This window comes from Dreissena polymorpha, chromosome 3, assembly GCF_020536995.1.
Source record: "Dreissena polymorpha isolate Duluth1 chromosome 3, UMN_Dpol_1.0, whole genome shotgun sequence".
Lineage (NCBI taxonomy): Eukaryota > Metazoa > Mollusca > Bivalvia > Myida > Dreissenidae > Dreissena > Dreissena polymorpha.
The window spans coordinates 88,626,262-88,646,473 of NC_068357.1; the positions used below are offsets into that span (position 1 = coordinate 88,626,262).

At 32.9% G+C, this 20,212-nt stretch overlaps 2 protein-coding genes across 2 annotated transcripts; one reads left to right on the forward strand and one right to left on the reverse strand.

Annotated features, from left to right (window-relative positions):
• Positions 1–3,723: 3,723 nt before the first annotated feature.
• On the reverse strand, positions 3,724–14,743 carry LOC127875175 (glia maturation factor beta-like). Its single transcript, XM_052420033.1, has 6 exons — positions 14,590–14,743; positions 11,565–11,661; positions 11,093–11,142; positions 9,837–9,969; positions 7,706–7,779; positions 3,724–6,979 (listed from the first exon to the last, which is right to left on the reverse strand). Exons 1-6 carry the CDS (start codon positions 14,590–14,592, stop codon positions 6,908–6,910), a joined length of 429 nt encoding a protein of 142 aa, XP_052275993.1. The 5' UTR covers positions 14,593–14,743; the 3' UTR covers positions 3,724–6,907.
• On the forward strand, positions 14,616–19,714 carry LOC127875173 (dynein regulatory complex protein 8-like). The gene is made up of 6 exons (XM_052420031.1): positions 14,616–14,745; positions 16,694–16,778; positions 17,238–17,310; positions 17,849–17,928; positions 18,671–18,780; positions 19,519–19,714. Exons 1-6 carry the CDS (start codon positions 14,715–14,717, stop codon positions 19,632–19,634), a joined length of 495 nt encoding a protein of 164 aa, XP_052275991.1. The 5' UTR covers positions 14,616–14,714; the 3' UTR covers positions 19,635–19,714.
• Positions 19,715–20,212: the final 498 nt, after the last annotated feature.

Genomic DNA, 20,212 nt, shown 5'->3' on the forward strand with positions numbered 1-20,212 from the left:
CATATGTTCGTTACAATTTCAAAAGATGAATACTATCTTATTTCCCTGAACATTTCATCCTTAAATATGTGCAAATATCGACCGTAGTATTTTTACAGTTGTTCGTGTATTTACTCATCGTAGATGTGGGCGCGTCTATAAGCACAACAAGTAAAAGTGCTTAAAACGGGAAAACTAAATTGCTTAAGTGTCTACAAATGCGCTGAAATACACACCATAGCCGTGTTTTGGGGACAGTATTTAAAATAAAGCACTACGCACAAATAAAAAGCTAATGTCGTTATAAGCATTTAACATATGGGGGAGAGTCCAACTGACCTTTACACGAGATGTACACGTTATTAGTTCTACCCAGTAAAAAGCGTTAAAACTGACTTCCTGCTTGACTGTTTCAAAGTGTCGATATTGTGTATTGCAAAGAGAACAGGACCTACTGTCTCCTAATATCATCTTAATATAAGATGTTGAGACCAGACATTACTCATTTGTTATGTGTTTAGTATGACGTTAGACGTTCATTTTTTTTACAGGAAATATAAACTTAATATCTTTTAATACTTAGATAAAATGACTCACAAAAAAGAACACAAGTTGCATGCGTTAGGGATGTGATGATCACTTTATACTTGATACAGGTTCTATCCAGAGCCCAGGGGTTTCGAACGTGTGTGAGAGCAAATCGTTGATATGTTAATCATGTCGATGTAAGTTCATTTCTTTGTTACAAGAATTGTGTCTTTTTATTTGCAGCATTTCGAAACTGTGGGCAAGGAATTTATGTGTTACTTGTATTAAGTTCTTCGATGTGAAATGTTTTGTGTGGCGCAGTTGGTCAGAGAATACTTTGAAGAGCACACTAAAGTTTGCCAATGAAATATGCTTTCAACACAAGTATTTGCCAGAAGTCCGTTAAGAATAAACACACCCATATATCCAATTCCAAAGTCAAAGACCGGAACAATCAGCATTTCAATCATTTTAGAAAACCAAACACTGACCTTTGGTCTATGTGAATTTTCTATTGACAAGGAAATTAAAAACGACATGTCATGATTTGCTTTGTCCACAAGTACAATGAAATATAAAGGGGCCTTTTCACGTTTTGGTAAATTGACAAAATTAAAAAAAGTTGTTTCAAATTCGCAAATTTTTCGTTTTAGTTATGATATTTGTGAGGAAACAGTACTACTGGACATTTACCATGCTCTAAAATAGCAATTATATGCATCTTTTGACGATTTAAAAACCTGAAAATTATAAAGCGTTGAAACGCGAAACGATTGAATAATTTGGAGAATTCTGTTGTTGTCGTTATATTTTGTGAAACTACGAGGATTGCTTATATAAAGTATAAAATACACCATACATTGTATAAGCACGGATGGCCGAGTGGTCTAAGTGGTAGACTTTTACTCCAGGGGTCAGTGGTTCGAGCCCTTTTGAGGGTTACTTTTTTCCTTTTTTAAATTTTATTCTTGATTTTTTACTGGAGCTTTTTAGATCCAATGTTTACATTTATCAATATAAAGCACTTAATGACAACATTCAATACATTCCAAAATCTGTGAAAAGGCCCCTTTAATGGCGAGTAAGTAATGGCAATACCACATGTATTTGGTTTTAGCAGTTGTTAAAGGAATGCGTCTCCAATTAGTACCAAATAAGTAAAATAAATGACTGTAATTTAGTTAAGCCGATGCTTCATATCGCGAAACATGGGGTTTGCGGTTTTTAAGCTAGTTGTGTTAAGGTTGCCATTTATACGCTGAAATAAGAAAAAAATGCCGACCCCCGTGATACGGCCGCTTTAAACCCCAGATGCATAATTAAAACAAACTTTGTATAGGGCCTGTAGATGTTGCTACATACTCACATCCGGTTTAATACAAGAATAATGGAGAATTAATGGTGTTCCTTATAAAAAGTCTGTATTTAACTGTTGGACCTCTTTAAAGTGGCCAGGTTAGACTCTATAGAGGGCCTAAATACGATGTTAGTATTGAGCATTGCGGTCTTTTGGAGCTTCGTGACCTAATCGATCAACAGACTTAAATAACTTTCATTGGGTACTGGCTAAGCAACATTCCTATGAAGTTTCGTCAAATTTTGCCAAGCGGGTCCGGACGGTCGTTTGAAATAAAGTTGCTGGAAGGACTTACGCACGCACGTACGCGCGACGGACAGCACGATCATGTTGTATTCACGATTGTGATTAGTGTATTGCTTTAGGTGATTGAACCTGACGAAACAAACATTATGTAGACATGTTCACGGTTAGACCCTGTGATATACATGTTTTCTTAAGTGTGCATACCTTGGGTACTCAGTCACACTTAGACAAACACACCGAGGTAAGATCCCTTTGCGTGAAAGTAACCGTTTATAGCGGGTCAAAAAAGTGACCAACGCGAGGTTCCTTACCACTTCACTGTATTGCCACATGGAAAGCTGTGTATAAGTTTCCAATCCCCAACATTATGACGATTGAACCACTACCACTATCAAGAACCCACGCGATCGCGCATGTATTGAACCACTACCACTATCAAGAACCCACGCGATCGCGCATGTATTGAACCATTGCCACTATCAAGAACCCACGCGATCGCGCATGTACTACAATAGTACCATTGATCAAATAAACCGAAATGGATAAATTGAAATTCGTATTGTTCATAGTTTTTACCCATTTCACAGCTAAATACTGCATCCAAACATATAAATGTATGTAAACTACAGATCACCTTTGAAATCTTTATAGCAAATTACTGCAACATATATTCACCTGACTATTGCACTTTATTTGTGAATCGTTGCACTGCTTTAGCCAAGACCTCATTTGAAATAAATAATTCAAGGAATAGCCTCCAAAACAAAACAAAAAGGGTAACTACTCGCCAAAGTCTGATTGATTCTTTTTTCAAACACTGATTTCTAAACAGTGTTGTTTTCCTCCAAAGCTAGTAAATGAAATAAGACAAACGTTTGAACGCCCAAACTAACAAGCAAATTCGTTGAATTGATATCCCCGGCCAATATGCTTCTGGACACTCATACCAAGTTTCAATGAAATCCGCCAAAGCACTTCCAAGATATGGCTCTGGACACACAAAAAGCATTTTTTCAAGATACAAAGGGCCATAACTCTGTTATTATCAGATGGTGTACAATGCCATTTGGCGTGCATCATCCTATTATCCATATACCTATATACTCATACCAAGTTTCAATGAAATCCGCCGAAGCACTTCCAAGATATTGCTCCGGACGGACGGAAAGACGGACGGACAACGCCAAAACAATATCCCTCCGCCTATGGCGGGGGATAATTAAGCATCATAATAAGTGTCGATAATACCGCAAAATTAGGAAAATAAAAATTCATTATCAAGGGTTCGACGTCTTTTATTTTCTTCTTGCAAAAAAGGAGAGAAGTTCAACAAACGCTTACTGTAGTTTCCCATATCCTGCTCAGTTCGATGTTTTATAAAGGCGGCGATCTCTGCATAGACTTTGAGAGATGCGCAGGAAGGAAAGTTGCCGTAGTAACGAAACAAATATTCAGAAAATATATTAATAACATATTTCAAATAACATTTAATTATCAAGTATCCCAACCGGTGTTTCTGTTTTACGTGTACAAATATTACAAAGAAACAATGGCTGCTTATTTGGTTGCATAATACAATTTTATAATTCGCTAAATGACCAACAAGGCATCGATTTAAACAAGATTCTCTATTTTATTGATTTAAAACATTGCACTCATAAAATCAACATATCGAAAATATATGTGACACCAAAAAGGTGAAATACGTAATCAATATGTAACCAATGGTCCCAAAGGCAAAACAATGTTGACTCAAATAGGTATTTCAGCATAAGATGTCTCAAAAGAATACTTTACAGAATTATGAGTAATACAAATCGTATCTCGTTAGCCAGAAAACTAACAGTTTAAAGGCTCAACAATTATGTAAGCACCATAAGGCCAAAGAGAATAGTATACATCATATGGGTGATTAAATATCAAATGTGTATATAAATATTAGAGATAGAATGAATTGGTTGCAGTAAAGGGAAATTACTTTGTTACTGCATATTATGGTAGCAAAGAGTTCTTTATATAGACTTGTATTTTACAATAGGAGCTTCATCAGATAGAACATAGAACAGCTATAAATACTTATTTGTATCCATTCAACTCCAAAAAAGTTTGTCCTATGGACACATATTTAATATTGGTAAAAACATATTCCTTGAAATCAGTTGCAGATAACCTACTTAGCATCATCTGTTGGACAAATTTAAGATAAAACAAATGTGGTCGCTTCTGAACAAAATCTTAACATAATACTTGCGTATGGGTTTAAAATCAAAGGCAGTCAATTTAATTTTATTAGTATTGCACCATCTTATAATTAAATCAGATAGTCTAGCTTATAAATATCTAGTTTAATTTGCAGGGATAAAGTGTCATGAGTTCATTTACATGTTGCATGTGTTTTGGATACGAATTTGGAATGCATTTCCATAGAAACCAACAAACAAAAGAATGATAAAAATATCACACAATAAACTAAGGTGTAAGTTTTCACTATGAAATAAAATAATATGATTAATTAGACGTTAGTAACAGTTTCATTTAATTATAAATATTTCATTAACATTTCATGGTAATACCTGATATGTTAGAATAATAATAAGATCAAATAATATGATATAAAAATTGTAACTAGTATCTGGAAAAAGAAATCTTACAAACAATAAATATCACACATATTTTCTAATTATTACTGGAAACTGTATAAATACAAAGTTATAGTGTTTTGATTTCCCTTTGATTTCCTTATTATTGTCATTATGATTATGAAATAATAAGTTTTCCAATATTTTCGTTTTTAAGTCTTTGAAAACATCTTCCTGATTTCTTTTTACATTGAAAAAAAAACAATAGACAAGGAAAAGACTTAACATGGCAAGTAAGCCTTGATAAAATATAATGTCAATTAAAATAACAATTATCCATGTCACAAAATACTGTACTTAACTGAATGAAACAGTTAAAAGCAGACAAAATGCCCGTTTGTGTATAACACTTTAATGTAAAAAAATTACAATAGTAAAACCACGAAGAGGTACCTGAATTGAACATTGCAATAGAAGAGGTTACAAACAGAATTCTGCTGTGCATCTTTTTCACAAACCACATTTTTTACACATGTGAGAAGAACATGAGCTAATTTGTCAAATTTTTAAGTTCAAATATTGTGATTAACCAAAATGGGACTATGCCATAGTATAACATATCAAAATGATTTTACTGCACATCAAAAACTGGATGCAAAAAAAACACTACACTACAGACATGTGAAAAATAGAGAATAATAGGCAAGTGTTGATTATAGATCAGGTTTATCATGCGAGGCTTAGAAAACAAAAAGCACCAGCCTTGGCGAGTGCTTTTTCATTTTCGTGCAGAGCATGATAAACCTGATCTATAATCAACACTTATCTATTATTCTATTTATCCCACTTCTTATTTTGTAAACCTTTTTATTTAAACAAAATTAGTTTCCCTGAATAATTTTGCTGACTTTATGACGTCATTTCGTCGAAATAATGACGTCATTTCCTGCTGTTGATTATATATGATATTTAATCAATGGGGCTTTAATCAACCGAATTCGCTATAAAAGTGGGATAAAAACTATTATTCTATATACAATAAATTCATCCAATCGGCATTCTTCATATGTACCACGTGACCGTCCAATATATTCCGGTATTGGATCCAAAAAGTCTGTATTTTTTCCATATTGGACAGTTGAGTACAAGTGCACTAAGCAATTGTTTTATAACGATAAAAGCCGTTACCGAGAAAAAGTATCCGAATGTACTATAATCGATTCACACAGGCGATATTTTGCTTGTATGTCTCTTTTTAATACTTTCCTATTGAAAATATGAGAGGAAATAAAAAAAACGAATCGAGAATGTGATATTTAATTAATTTTTATTGTTAGAAATTTAAAAAAGTGCAAAAGCAAGTGATATTGTTATTGCTAGAAATTGAAAACAAATATGCAACAGCAAAACAAAAAATCAATTTTATTAACCTCAATGACAACTTTAATCCAATGCTAGCCTAATAACAACTAAATTACAATGATATGCATTTCCATTTCCCATTTTCTGTTCTTCCATCCATTTATCGAAATGTATTTTAAACCACAGTATTTGTTGATAGCGTTTGTACACATGCTCACCATTCTGACCCAAAGGCCAAAACACAATTTACGAATTCGTAATCCTGTCGGAGCGAGTTGTTTTATTCCTATCGAAGTTAACAATTATGCATGACAAACACACAATCCGAAATACGTTTTGCCTTTTGGATTCGTTCAATGCTATCAAAATGGTATAATTTGCTACTAGATTTATTAAACACTACCACCTCCATATTGTTGTCCCTAAAATGCAGAGTCTTGCTTATACTAGTATGTTTCGTCAGAGAAATGAAGTCACACGAGATACGTCATAAAGTGCGTAATCAATGAATGAAAATAAAAATACGGAAAGCTGGTTTGGTAATGAGGATATAAAATAAAAAATTTATTAGACGTTTAAACTGTACAATACGTGATATATTTGGACTCGCACACAGTTTGAAGTCATATTGGACTCGCATAACGGCCTGTCCAATATGACTTCAAACTGTGTGCTCGTCCAAATATATCTCCGTATTGTACAGTGAAACGTCTAATAACCTATAATTATTAAACCATGTAAAAAACAACGTTTTCTTCTCACAGTTGTAAAACAAGTTAGTTGTGAATAGCATGTACTTAATGGTGTTACATTGCTGTGCATAGAACTAAGATCAGAGATCATGTTTCTGGAAGACCTATTTGAAGAATCGTAGCTTGTCTTCCAGCCATTCAACTGTTAGCTCGTCTGTACTTCGTATTTCAAAGTCCTTGAACAACCAAACAATTTGATTTCATTTTTATGTTCAAATATTCATAAACTGAAAGATAATAGTCAAATCTACATTAATTTTGTTTGAGCCATTCGCAAATATTCTGTTGACCTTCAATAGCATATGATCTGTGTGTTGTAAACTTGAATTTAATGCATGTGTGTAAAGTGTCGTCCCAGATTAGCCTGTTCAGTGTTCACAGGCTTATCAGGGACGACACTTTCAGCTTAAACTGGATTTTTGCTAAGAAGAGACTTTCTTGAAACAAAAAATATCATAAAAGCGGAAAGTGTCGTACCTGATTAGCCTGTGCCGTCCGTAATCTGGGACGACACTTTACATACATGGATTTAACCACTTGGCACAACCCATATGTTTATGAGTAAAAAAAAGTGCCTTCAGTAAAGTGTGTAGACTTTTGTGAATATTCATGAATGGAGTATATCAATATTTGTATGTGTTGAGTGTGTGTTTATTTAGAAGTTAATACTATTTTTTTGGAATCAAACCAGCTACATATGGAAATACAGATTGTGTCCATGCACATTGATGCTTTTAAAATTGAGATAAATTTTTAATCATGCACATTTATGCAATTTGCTTTTAAAATTGAGGCAATTTTGAAACAAACGATGTTCCAGCATTGATTTTTATATTGTGTCATCTTTAATTTTGGTAACATCGTGATGACCAACAAAATAAACTGGTATGGCTTTACAGTACCTTTGTAATTCCTAATTCTTTCTGCAACACATTCCTGGTTCCAGCATACATCATGCATAACTCTGGTTTACAGCCTGGAATGACAGATAAGTAATGACACATAAAACAATACTCAATATAAAAGCACATTTTAGAACAAGGGACAAAATTGTCACAAAACCAGGTTTTCATTGTGAAAAAAAAATCTGATAAAGGGAGAAAACTTAAAGTGAACTTTTGAAATGACCAAAAAAAATTAACCCCCTTTGTAAGTTTTTTTTTTTTTTTTTAATCTATTTTTAGTCGTTTGACCTTGACATTGGAGATATTGACGTGATTCTTTCGTGGGACACACCGTCCCATGATGGTGAACAAATGTGCCAAATGATTTTAAAATCTCACAATGAATGACATAGTTATGGCCAGGACAAGCTCTTTTATGGCCATTTTTGACCTTTGAACTCAAAGTGTGACCTTGACCTTGGAGATATCGACGTAATTATTTCGCGCTACACACCGTCCAATGATGGTGAACAAATGTGCCAAATGATTTTAAAATCTGACGATGAACGACATAGTTATGGCTCGGACAAGCTCATTTATGGCCATTTTTGACCTTTGAACTCAAAGTGTGACCTTGACCTTGGAGATATCGACGTAATTATTTCGCGCGACACACCGTCCAATGATGGTGAACAAATGTGCCAAATGATTTTAAAATCTGACAATGAACGACATAGTTATGGCCCGGACAAGCTTATTCCGCCAGCCCGCCAGCCAGCCAGCCCGCCCGCATTCGCCAATCTAATAACCAGTTTTTTCCTTCGGAAAACCTGGTTAAAAAGGATTATAAAAAGAAGTGTCGCCCTTGATCAGCTTGTGCCCAGATTAGTTTGTGCAGTCCGAAACAACTTATGCCAGAAAACAATATACTTGTTTAGGTCATTGGAGGGCACTTCATTAATTAACAATCAACAGTGAGAAAAAAGCGCACACATTAATCTTTTTAAGAAATAAGAAGAAATGACAATTCATGGCTTCTGACCTTGCATTGTGAACTTGATACTTCATCTAGCAATTGTACATTATCAATCCGATGGTTATCACAAGAATAATAATACAACTAAGATTAGAATTCGCCTTGGCATAAAAAATCACAGAATGGAAAATAAAACTAAAGACCTTTGACTATGACCTTTTAATAAAGAGTGTTAAGAATCATGTATTTTCAATTTTCTAAGTATAAAAAGGGCACATAATTCTGTCAAAATGCCAGTCAGAGTTACATAACTTTGCCTGCACAGTCCCCTTATGATAGTTAGTAAGTGTTGCAAGTATGAAAGCAATAGCTTTGATACTAAAGGAATAAAATGGACCTAAACACAAAACTTAACCAAAATTTTCAATTTTTTAAGTATAAAAAGGGCACATAATTCTGTCAAAATGCAAGCCAGAATTATCTTACTTTGCCCACCCAGTCCCCTCATGATAGTAAGTAAGTTTACCAAGTTTGAATGCAATAGCATTGATACTTCATGAGAAAGTGTACCTAAATGCAAAACTTAACTGGACGCCGATGCCAAGGTGATGACAATAGCTCTTTTTTTTTTCAAAAAATAGATGAGCTTATAAATGAAAGCTTGTCAGATTGATTTGTTAATTTTTTTTTTAGAGGTAACAGTGACCTTTGACCTAGTGACCCAAAAATGGTTGTGGCATGTAGAACTCATCAAGGTGCAGCTACATATGAAGTTTCAAAGTTGTAGGTTGAAGCACTTTGATTTTAGAGCCAATGTTCAAACCCTTGACAAAATATTAAGGTTTTAGCACGACGCGGACAGCCGACACGACGAGGGACACGACATGACACAACGAGCTGGCTATGACAATACCTCGGGTTTTCTCCAAAAACAGCTAAGCTTAAAATGACTTTGCCATTAGAGAATATTATTACAAAGCTATATTAAAATCTTCCAAAGCAAACCAAAGTTAAAAACCAATAAATACTAAGATTGACAGTCAATTGTGACCTTCACATTGCAGTTAGGAGCATGGAGGTAGTAAGCAACTCATAAACCATCAACAGATGATGAAACCATCCTTCGGGAGGCAAACATTATTAAATATTAAATGAACCATTTCACATACTAACCGCTAGGTGAGATGTAGATAAAGCAGAGTGGATATGAGATCCTGCCGTCGCCGTGGTTATACACGTAGCTGATCACGAGAAATCTGGGCTGATGCTCGGGAAGCTCAGATTGCACGTCCTCAATATTTGTATCCTGTCAAGAAAATACTGTCAGAGTGTCCATTGAATAAGACTTCCCTAACTTATGGCTTATTCTTTATAGACAAATAACAAACCTAAAATAGATGATCATTTAACTTCTCAAGAAACCGTTGGAGACGGGTGATGCTCCCCTAAGTGTTTTTTTGGTCACAATATTGCACTATATATTCAATTAAAAGGAAACGTCTTGAGGGCACAGTAGTTGGGGTGACAAGAATTTTTTTAAAGAAAATTTCAAAGGGCCATAACTCTGTGAAAAATCATCCGACCAGAACCGCTAATAACATGCACATCTCCTCTTGGTAGTGAAGCTTCCCATAAAGTTTCATTGAATTCCGGTCATTAGTTGCGGAGAAATAACCCAGACAAAAATTGTGCACAGACGGACACACGGACGGACAGACAAAGCGGCGACTATATGCTCCCCCCAAAATAAATTTTGGAGGAGCATAACAAAGCAGAAAGAATCCTGGTACTTAGAGCATCATGCAAAATATACTCTTTCATTGAAATATTCAAAACTGCTTGTAAAAATGCATTTGTCATAAAGTTGATTTTTGTTTTGCTTTTTTGTTGTTTATTTTACATGGTTCTTCTGATTTAATGACATGCAGATGTCATTCCATTTTATATGGGATAATTTTTATTCTACAGCTCTTGAACTATTATTAATTGGTTATTGGCCAAAGATAAATATTTTATGAAATGGTAAAATCTAAAAAATGTATTTTCCCCAATATTCTTTGGTCCAAATAAAATCCAACACCAGTGTTTTCCCACAATACTTTAAAAATATCAAACCTTAAAGAATACAGTTGCTAAGTTATATCGCCCGATATTGCATACAGAAAAGTTCATACAAATAAACCAAAACACGATAATTGCAAGTATATAGTGGTTTTATGATTTTAAGATGTCCATTTGCAACAATTTGTACAAATGTATACTAATGTTTCAATTGTGTTTTTTTTACTTATCCATGATTGTGGAAGATGACAGGTGTATAAAATAACTTATTAAAACCACAGGTAATTGCTTTAACTTTCATAAACAGTTAATTAAATGTGTTAATTAAAGACATTATTAAAATTTAAAGATATTTTTGATCAGCTTACCTCATATTCTTCATCCAGCACTACAGTCATACTGGCAATGTCCACTTTCACTGAAATAAAAATATTAATACAATTTCCTTTAACATTTTTATGTCCTACGAATAAAAGAAAAATGGAGAGTACAGAAGACTTTAAATGACAGCATTGAATGAACAAAAAAGTATGCTTATTATTAGATCAGACACACTTAAAATCAATAAATTCAATTTTAAATATGTGAATTGGACAACCAATAGATATTTTGTTTGAAATTTGTACAATGATAGTGTTCAACTTCAGCAAAACATGATAATGAGATGCAATCATGCCTTGTATCAATATGCACTATGCTGTACTGCAAACCTCATTAAAACATTCTCTCTAACTTTTTCTACCACAGAAAAAAATTAATCTGTAATTATTGATCAAAAGCCCATATACTGGTACAAAACGTATTACCTATTAATAACCATTACTAAACAAACATTCATACACAAGAGGGCAGCCACATTCTTTTCTTTGCGGAATCTCATCTTCTTCAGTCTGTCTTTCACATCGCTGCTTATTTCACAAATCTGAACGTTCTGAGCCTGTCATGATACAGTGAGTTTCAATGATGATGAGATGAAGCTAAACAAGAGCTGATTATTTTTAAACGATTTTTTAAAATTGGACAGAAATGAGCCACATATTCCATGTATGTAGTTTTTTGTTTCCTGTCACTGATAAAAGTGGTAAACAAAAAAACTGTAGATCCTACAAGTTTTCTATTATTAAATGGAGATGGAGTGATCTTAAAATATGTTTTGCAGTTGGAGGAGCATGTTTTAAAACAAAACAACAGCATGGTCAGTGCTGAAGATTATTTTCTGATTTAAACTGATGTGGATGTAAAATAATCATATTTAGAAGATTCAATTTATTTACTGTTTATTAAAAACATTTATGACAATCATTTTCATTTTAAAGTAGGTCATGTTTAATCCCGGGAGATGCTTTGATTTTTAAACTACATAAGACATAATTGTGTTTTTTTATTAATGGTTAATTAGTAGGTTTATCAAATGATTTATAAGCCGCTTATTTGTGATTTTTTTAAAAATATGTTAACATGAGCAAGGGTTTTGTTTTCAAATAAGAAACTTATTTACAGAACAAGCACATTCTCATAGTAACAAACCTTGGCAAGCAATCACAAGGGCCAATATTATGAGAAACTTTGTACATGATACAGATAACTACAGAAAGCTATAGACAATCCCAGAATCGATAATTTGGGCGTCGCCATATTGGCTTTTACGTAACCCGCGATTGATAACGGTACTGAAGAATTTGACAGATTACAACGTTATCATAGTGTACACCCGCTTTATTCCAATAAACAGTACTTTATGACTTCGACATTAGGATTGAAAACAAGTGAAATATGAAACGAAGTGTCGATATGTATCACATCGTAAATCAATATAATTTAAATTAAAAATATACACGATAGATTCATAAAATATGTGTCTCTGCAACAATATTCAGTGACAACACGTAATGTTTAAGGCCGAGTTGGCATTTTTAAGCATACCTTTCAGCATAATGCCTTTGTATAAAATTTAATTATTTCTTTATGGAATAAAATTATTCAAGCATAATTAAAAAGGTATAGAAATATCTAAAGTGTGAAGTAAACATTGTGATTTTAGCGTAAATAGTGCCGGAGATATGAACAAAGATCTATCAATATATAAAGATTGGAAACATCCATTCAGACCATATTTTTTGGATAGATCTTTGATATTAATTAGATAGATTTAAGATCGATGTAGACAATTAAATTGATATCTGCCTTTGTTTAAGCCTATATTATTTCTTATTAAATATCGTACTTTCTATACTTTCCGGAGATATTCATTAAGAAACGTTGTAAGATTAAAGACTTAGGTCGGCTTCATTAATTGAATAATACATCTCTTTGTTTGTCTAAAGTTACCATTTCGCTATTAATATTTCCCTTGTAAGTGTCATTTTAAAGGTAATATACAAATCTATAGCCGAAATGAAGATTGTGATTTTAAAATTGTTTCGTAAATCTTTGTTATCGAAACTCTAAGATTTTCATGTAGAGATTTAAAAAAAATTAAAATTATGTATCTAGTTTAGTCTAAAACTAAAGTGGTTTTTTGCAATCTTTTATTTAAAAATCGCTCTCAAGCTAATACAAAAATAACTAGCCAGAAATGAATTTTGTGATTTAAATGAACAAGTATCGGAGTTATTTGCTTGCAAAACTGTGTAAGATGTCAGGATATGTCATACTTTTTTATTGAAAAGGACATTTCAGCTTTTGTCTACAACTTTCTTATATTATTATTTAAATGACGTGTTAAATGTTGTCTGAAATATTATTAAATTTTCTTAATAACATCTTAATCCATGATTGAAATGTTCAACATGAAAAATAATGAGCCTTAAATAAACTTAAATAGTTCCAAATGTGTTCTCTAGATTTCCTAAACATATGTCTTTATTAAATGTTCGTAAAACGGTCTAAATTTACGCTTAAAACTTAAAAACACGCACAAAATAAGTGATTTATTTTTCTTTAATTACGGATTATAAATGACAGCAACATACATCTCTTTAAAAAAACACCAGCGATAAAGGCGCAAACGAATTCCGCTCAATGGGAAGCGATGTTCCAAGTGTGGATTAAAATTGTTTATGGGTTTGCCCGTGACACCACATGTCTGCACATGTGTTGATACCAAAATTTAGATAAGATATCACGTGTCACCTTTAAATAACATGTTAAATGACAATCAAGACCTTATTCATGCCAGGGACCTACACAAATAGGTCCATGTCCATGCTGTGTGTTATTACTCTTAAACGAATGCAGATGAACCTTATTTCTACTAATTACGTAATTTATATCAATAAAAAAAAACACGAACTATTATGTGGTTGTCAGATCGATAACAGAAACTCTTTAAATCCTCAAATATATTTGATAAACCCGTTTTCGCTTCCTTGTTTTACGTAGGGATTGATACACACATATATAGGTCCATGTTTATTTCTTCAGTATCGTTTAGGAGGCGCGCGAGAGTATTCAGGGGCGGGTAATCTGGGAGGTATCGATTTCTGGGATTGTCTATTGTCAAAACATTTCCTATTCAAATGCAGTTTTTTCTAAGAAACGCTTAGATTTATGCCTATTATAAGAAAATTACACAACATTGGTAGCAGTTGCCATCATATTCTCATTCAACACCGTTTACCTCTTGGGAGCCTTGATATTTTCCTACTTTTGCACATTGTTAATGTAATATCTGTTATTGAACTAACAACTCATCAAGGATATTGATACAGTGGCTGAGTGGGCGTTGAAGGCAGTGTAGCATTTCATTTTTGTCATTAAACAATCACTAAACGTTTAAAATCAATGAAAGTATATGTTTAAATGTGTTACATGGTTAAATTTGATTAAAACGAAGAAAATCAAGGCAGCAAGTCGGCCTTTTTACCATTTCTCAGCTGGGCCAACTTTCACTTTTAATACAGGAAGTAAACCAGAAGTGTCATTGTCTTTGGAGCGGTTGACAGGTACTCGTCAGACGCTTGACGTTATATAGCAACGAATGTAAACAACATGGCTGGAACTGAAGAAAAAGACAATGCTGGTAGGACAGTTTATGTTATAATTGCAACCTTAACAATCAAAATATATTCTTCAGCTGAAACATAAATTTAAACTTATCTTTTTTTAAAGGTTAATACAGTAAACAGAGTGGTAAAATGTTAAAGGTAAAACTACATATCCACCTTGTCACTGTTCATACATGATATCCCAGTGTGACCCAAATTCGACGATGTAACGGTAACATGAAGCAATATTTAGTAAATAATGAAAGAAATAATGAAATGTTTAATAGCACAAAATGATAATTTTAAACTCGACTGTATTACTTTGAAATGATTCAAAGACAATAATCATCCATTTAATCAATACAAATAGAACATCGTCGAATTTAGGTGTCGTCAAATTTGGGTTGCGGTAGGATACACTTGCAGAATAAGAAATAATTCGACATTTTCATCAGTAGATTTTTAAACAGATATTGCTGTGATTGCTAAATAAGTTTGTGTATATGCATATTTTAATTAATTTTTAACATGAAATACAGACAACACTTTATTCAAATAACCAAAATTATTACTGCAGGTAAAAAATATCATTGGCAGAAACAAATTTCATTTTATAAGCCTCTCCATTGTACAGCCAACTAATATGTTAAATACAGTAAATTGCTCATTCACATCAAAGTTTCTGACAAAATTATATAAAAGTTGAACAATACTTTAGTTATCAAATACATATACAATAATTAATTACCATGTATCAAGTTAAGGAAACAAGTTATAGAATTTCTGAATTAATGCAAACAATTCAGCAATAAACAATACACCTTCAAATATTTATTTAATTCCTGTTAAATCCATGTCAATTGTTAATTTAAAGCTTGTTTATATAAACCTTGCAATGCCGATATTTCCATACACAACCACAATAACATCAACTACGTGAGTTGTTTACCTGGTATCGAGATATCACATCCGCAAAGGGAGTGCACTCGAATGAAATAGGCATAAGGCCTACTAAACTTTCAAATTTGAATGAACTATTAAAAGATTTGATATAATAAACGTCCAATCAAAACAGGGGTATTCCCACTGAATACACGAATAGCGTCTGACGCAGTTTACGTGCATTGATCTTCTGCTAGAATCTATGAGGATTTCATGCAACTTTTTCTGAAAATCATGAGCATGTGAATTTTTCTTTTTACATACTGCGTTACCACTACAGTAAGCTTCACTTTGCAATTTATGTGGAAATTTATTGAAGAGGACCAATACAATTTATGGAGTATTTGGATTATTAAAGTAAAATTTTGAAATGCAATTACATGTATACCTGTTTTTCCTTAGTTTGGTTGTGTTTGTATTTATTTTCTAGCGTAGCAATGTTTGAGAAATAAAATAATTGGAGCGCTTGCATGTAACGTCATCACAAGAGCTGTGTTCTTAATGTTAACAAAATGATCAATATAAGGAGAGGCTCGCTATCAGGAAATCTTACAATAATAGATTTAGCCATAAGAAATTGTATAGAAACTGTGTAAACAAACTTGAAATCTATAAGCTTCTTTACCCAGCTGTGCAGACAGATGCATTTTTTTATATATCATAGACCAGCTGGTCAACTAGCGCAGTACTTGGTATATACATTTCTCACTTTTGCAACCAAAGTACATATCCTACACCCCGTTTTTGTTGGTCACAATGCAGGACAGGTGGGGTTTCCCTCACATACTCCAGTGTGCTCACACAGAGCACAACCACACCATATTTGAATAATCATTTATGTTTAAAAAACTTAATAAGGTAGGAATGCTGGGACATATTTTCTTCCACCCATTTTTCAGTTTCGGTCACACAACGACCGCATACAATTTGAGAAATGTGCCATAAACTTGTTAGTGCAATGCACAAATTAATGCAAAGCTGCATTGCTGTAAATGGTGCATGTTATGGAGTACATGTTTCAGTGCAACTGTTACTTTTCAGATTCCCTAGTGGCTGATATTCACAAAAAAATCACAGAAGCATTTGACCTGTTTGACCATGAATCAAATAAAACCGTTGATGTTCGGTAAGTGAATAAAGTCATGGTAAATTTTTACCTGCCACATTAAGAATCAAACAACTAGTTATTGCTCTGTATCTATTTCATGCTTTCTTTAGAAAAGGGTCTTTTGTCCTGAATTAAATGTGCTCATTATTTCTGTTTCAATACCATGTATACATATATTATTAAATGAAAATTGTTTATACAATTTGTTAAATTTTGTAATAATTTAATTATTGAGAAAATATATACAATAGCAGCACCTTATTAATGTTACCATGTAAATACTTTTTTTTGTTTGCAAATAACAAGTGTTTGAGTGGTTTTTAATTCACCTTATTCTACTGAAATGAAACATAAAGGATTTGAAATACTAAACATACCACAATAAATGCATTTATTTTGATTTCTTTGTGTTGGACTTCAGCTTACATATTTTGTGTGTTGTAATTAATGTGATTTTACTTCCTGTTTAATTTGCAGAGAGGTGGGAACCATCATTCGGTCACTGGGCTGTGTACCAAGTGAGGCTGAACTTCATGACATGTTGCACGAGGTAACTGATACATACCTGTGGTTGGTCGGATAAAGATAAAGAATAAAATACCATATGCCATCATTATGGATCATACATTATACATGATGTTCACTCTTTATTTGGCCCTTTAGCTGTGCCTTAATGGTAACTGGTCAAACTTTGTTCTAGAGGTCATTGGTTAGAGTCCTATAAGGGGCATGCTGTTTTTAATCACCTTTGTCAAAGAATCCTGAGTTTACCAGTAGACAGAAATCTGGATTTGTTTTTCAATTAATTGTCAAAGGGTTAACAATGATACAATCTGATTATGCAACTAAGTGCTATTTCTTGTTTCCAGCTAAAATATAAAGCCATTAACTAAGTCCTTGTTGTTTATCCTCTCATACATTGAAATTAAAATACTTATTGGTACATGCCTTTATAATTGCGGCAATTAACAGTACTATGAAAAAGTTACCTTCATGACACTGCACTATTTTGGTGTATTGTCTAATACATCTGCAATCATTTTTACACTAACCTTTTATATTATCTTACCAAAATATATGTGCTTCAGATAGAAGAAGAAGAGCCTACAGGGTATATTCGCTTTGAGAAGTTTTCCATCATGATGACGAAGGTCCTAATTGAAAGAAGGTAAGCTTCTTCTTGTTCTTCATATGCCAGCTTTTGTGTGAATTAATATTTTGTCTTCTAACAAATTTGCTTTATTTAAAACTTGAATTCAATATGTACAATTCACAGTTTTATGTTGAAGATTTTAATAAACTGGAAATATATATCCTCATTCTGTGCTTTTGTTGGAAAGTGGGGGATCGGTAGAGGTACCCCTTCCTTGTTTTGTGAGAGAAAAATATTTACTGCACAAATAATAAAAAAAACTTTTTTTTCATGCAGTTTATAATTATTTAAAACTGGTAATCAGTGATAATTGCACAATTTCATTGTGTAATACATAATGTTATCATGAAATTCTGAAGTTTTACACTTTTAAAATATTAATAAATGCTAAAACATGAAATTCAATTCAAAGTGTATATTATAGATAGTTGATATTTAGAAACTAATGATAAAAATTAAAATATTTTCATTTACTTTTGCAAATATGATTTTTTCTGATCACTAATGAACTAAAGTCTATACTCAACCCTACAAATATGATCTACATTTTTGTTATTTAATATTCACTGTTGCTCAACTACCAAAGTCTGCAACGTACTCTTCCAATTGAATACCTTTTTGAAATGTAAATATACAAATAAATGGTGGAGTGTTGTTCATAACTATTGAACACATATTTTTTGCGTTTTGATTTAAATATTCCATTCTATCATGTCGTAGCAAAATACATTTAACATTACTCGTTTTTGTGCTTCAGATACAAGCCAACACCAGATGACCAGATATTGCGAGCATTTCAAGTCCTTGACACTGAAGGAAAGGGTTATCTCACAGTGGAAGAACTTACCAAATATATGACAGAAGAAGGTACAAAGAACCATTCAAATGTCGCAATTCGTGGCTGTAGCATAAAACTGATTCAATAGCTTTGAGTTCAAGGCTTGACATGCAAATATTTTAAGTGAAGCAACACTTCAATATTAATCAGTGGTTTTGAGCAATTTCAGCGTTCAGTTTATTAACTCATAATTTGACTTTTAATGAAGTTCACTCCGTATTGTAGCACTTTTAAATTTGACAGGTGTCATAATCTATATTAAGTATAAAACAAAAAGCATTTCTTTTAATAAACCCTTACACATGCAAGAAATATGTTCTCCAACACTGTAAGTACAGAATTTCCCAACCAGGACTATGAGCAATTATTGACTCCTCAGGCAATCTAAAGTTAATATAATATTATTATCATTACATATCATGTTAAGTTGATCTTGAATTATACAATTATCTTTTTGTTATACCCCAGTAGGAAGTCAGTTAAAGTCAATATGTTGGTTTATTTGTCTGCATAAAATGATATCAGTTTGTGGAGGGAAGGAACCACTTTCAGATTTTTCAAGGGATAAAATTTAATTGAAACTTCAAATATGTCATCCTTACATTGGGTAGATCAGCAAGATACTTTTTCATGCCCATTGGTCAACACATTCCCCAAGTTATTTGCACTTGAACATAGCTATCAAAAGGCTTTGGGGGAATAAGTCATATGTGTGATAAAGAGATAGATAGCGGTTTTCAATTTTAAAATTTGATTTCTGTCTGCAGGTGAGGCATTCAATCAAGAGGAGTTGGAAGAAATGCTTTCTGCAGCAGTGAATCCAGACAAAGGAAACATTCAATATAAAGACTATGTATCTGAAATGAGCCAAGAAGACACGTGAATCTGTGATGTACTTTGTCTTTATTCATTTTCATTGTTTTGCTTTTTTGTGGAAAATAAATAACATGTAACTAATGGTTATACTGTGTTGTTGTATTTTCCTCCAGTGCTTTTTTAGGGTGTGTGTGTAGGTGTGTGTGTAATTGAATATAATTAATTGATGTATCCATATCATTTTCAAACCTGATTATTTGTTGAAATTTGTTAGTTTTTATATATCGATCAAATTTCTGAATCAATATTCTTGAGCATATGTTGTTGGCTTTTAACTATTCAAAAGCACGCTTTACTTCTGCCACACCAAATTAAAATAATGATCAGTAGTACACTGATTTGTACCAAATTACATTCTGACCAAGTTTCAGCTTCATCAAGGCATAAATTTCTCCTCTAGAGTGGTTACAAAGTTTTCCTAAGATTTGACCTGCTGACCTAGTTTTTGGACACATGTTACCCATCATCAAGATAAACATTCCAACCAAGTTCATAGAGATTGAGCCATATATGTAGCCTCTAACATTGTTACAATGTATTTCTAACCATTGACCTGCTGACTTGATTTTGGACACACAATATAGA